We start from the raw sequence: 1,745 nt of genomic DNA, 5'->3' as shown, positions 1-1,745 counted from the left end.
TCCGCCCCCTCCCCGCCCCAGCTCCTCCCCCGACCCCGGGGCGGCCGCGGCCAGACCCCGCCTCACCAGCAGTTGAGCTTGCGCACGCTGTGCAGCTCCGAGGCCTTGGCCCGAGTCAGGACCATCTTCCGCGTCAGCTTCATGGCGACCGCCCAGGCCCGGCCGGCAGGCGCCCCCGGCCTCCTGCTCCCGGGCGGGTGACGACTGCGCGGCGTGTGTCTCCAGGGGCGGGGCCCACGTCGTCAGGGGCGGATCCTGAGCCCATTGGCAGCGTGGCGAGGAGAGCGGGGCGACGAGAGCGCCCTGGGGCCGCTTGGGCGCCGCTGACACGTTGGCTCTGCTCCTGCGCATGGGCGGCCTAGGGCGCCCAGCGCTGACGCGATTCTAACGCGACCCCGGAAGCGCGCGGCGGGCCGTGGGTGGGTGCAGGTGGCGGTCCCGGAGGCGGCCCCGTGAGGGCTGAGCTGCCCCTCCCAGGAACCGAGCGGGGTGGGCTCGGTCCCACGCGCACCATGGTCGAGTGCCTAGGCCTGTCTGTGAGCGCGGGCCTAGCGTGGATGGGATGGGCGCTACACAGCTCCAAGTTACGGGATTGAAACTCTTGGAATAAACCCAGGGCAGCCCTGGGGCTGTGTTGATTGCTTGTCTCCCTCCCTCCCAGCATTTACAGAAAAGACGCATTTATAGGAAGGACGTACGGGCAGGTCCAGCAGAGCCCTTGCAAGCATTTCAGCCTTTTAGAAATCAGGTAAGACCCCCTAAACATCGTTACATGGGCCACAGTGACATTAAGACGGGTAGTCTGAAACCGCCTTTGCAAAAAATTGTATCGGTGAGAGACTGATGGCCCTGAAGGAGATCTGGCCAATCCCCATCTTGCCTTTATCCTTTAAGCTGCCCTTAATGATTCCTGGATAAGCAAAGCTAATTTTGGGAGACATTTGTTGTTTAAATGATAGCAGCCCTTCCTCAAAACGAAACAGCCTTTGTAAAGCTAATGAGACCACGGAAACCGCCTTTGCAAAAATCGTAACTGAAGAAATTATGACAGGGGAAAGCTCTCCTAACCCACTCTATCTTCCTGCTGTCCTCTAAACTGCCTTTGTTCATTCGTGGGTGTAGACCAGACTAGCCTTGGGAAGGAATTTAGTTTATAGATTAAACTCTGAAATAAAATTGATAATAGCCCTTTCCCAAAAAAACCCTTCTTGCCTGGGGACCAGTCTGCCTTTGTAGGACTAACAAATAAAGCTATGAGATGAAAAATTACAGTTTAGGGGCCGTGCAACCTCTGGCGGCAATAGTCTGAACCTCCCCAAATTGCTCCTGGGAATAACGTCACTGTCGCAAAACTTAAGATCAGCGCTTGAAACATTTTGTAGACCCCGCATTCGGACACCGCTTAGATGGAAAATCTGGCTCGACCCTTTGTGCGATCCCACCCAGGAACAGAAGTCAGCCAGAACTCATTTCGAACCCCTATGATTTAGTCTTCAACCTGACCAGTCAGTACTCACCACTTTCTGAGCCCTACCCACCAAATTATCCTTAAAAACGCTGATCCCGGCCGGGCGCGGTGGTTCACGCCTGTAATCCCAGCACTTTGGGAGGCCGAGACGCGGATCACGAGGTCAGGAGATCGAGACCCTCCTGGCTAACACGGTGAAACCCCGTCTCCACTAAAAATAAAAAAAACTAGCCGGGCGAGGTGCCGGGGGCCTGTAGTCCCAGCTTCCACGGAGGCT

The 1,745-nt window shown here is 56.8% G+C and overlaps 1 protein-coding gene across 2 annotated transcripts in view; it reads right to left on the bottom strand.

Annotated features, from left to right (window-relative positions):
* Positions 1 to 738, bottom strand: part of CFAP410 (cilia and flagella associated protein 410) — an 11,368-nt gene extending 10,630 nt beyond the window's left edge. Inside the window, exon 1 of one of the 2 annotated variants that reach the window (XM_017888723.1) lies at positions 67 to 738. In XM_017888723.1, the coding sequence (XP_017744212.1) occupies positions 67 to 143 (77 nt within the window). In that variant the 5' untranslated portion in view covers positions 144 to 738. The remainder of the gene's footprint in view (positions 1 to 66) is intronic. The other variant, XM_017888724.1, reaches the window with a different exon arrangement.
* Positions 739 to 1,745: the final 1,007 nt, after the last annotated feature.

The sequence above is a fragment of the Rhinopithecus bieti genome, unplaced genomic scaffold, assembly GCF_001698545.2.
Source record: "Rhinopithecus bieti isolate Rb0 unplaced genomic scaffold, ASM169854v2 scaffold_18153, whole genome shotgun sequence".
Classification (NCBI taxonomy): domain Eukaryota; kingdom Metazoa; phylum Chordata; class Mammalia; order Primates; family Cercopithecidae; genus Rhinopithecus; species Rhinopithecus bieti.
This window is presented reverse-complemented; position numbering and strand designations above follow the sequence as displayed.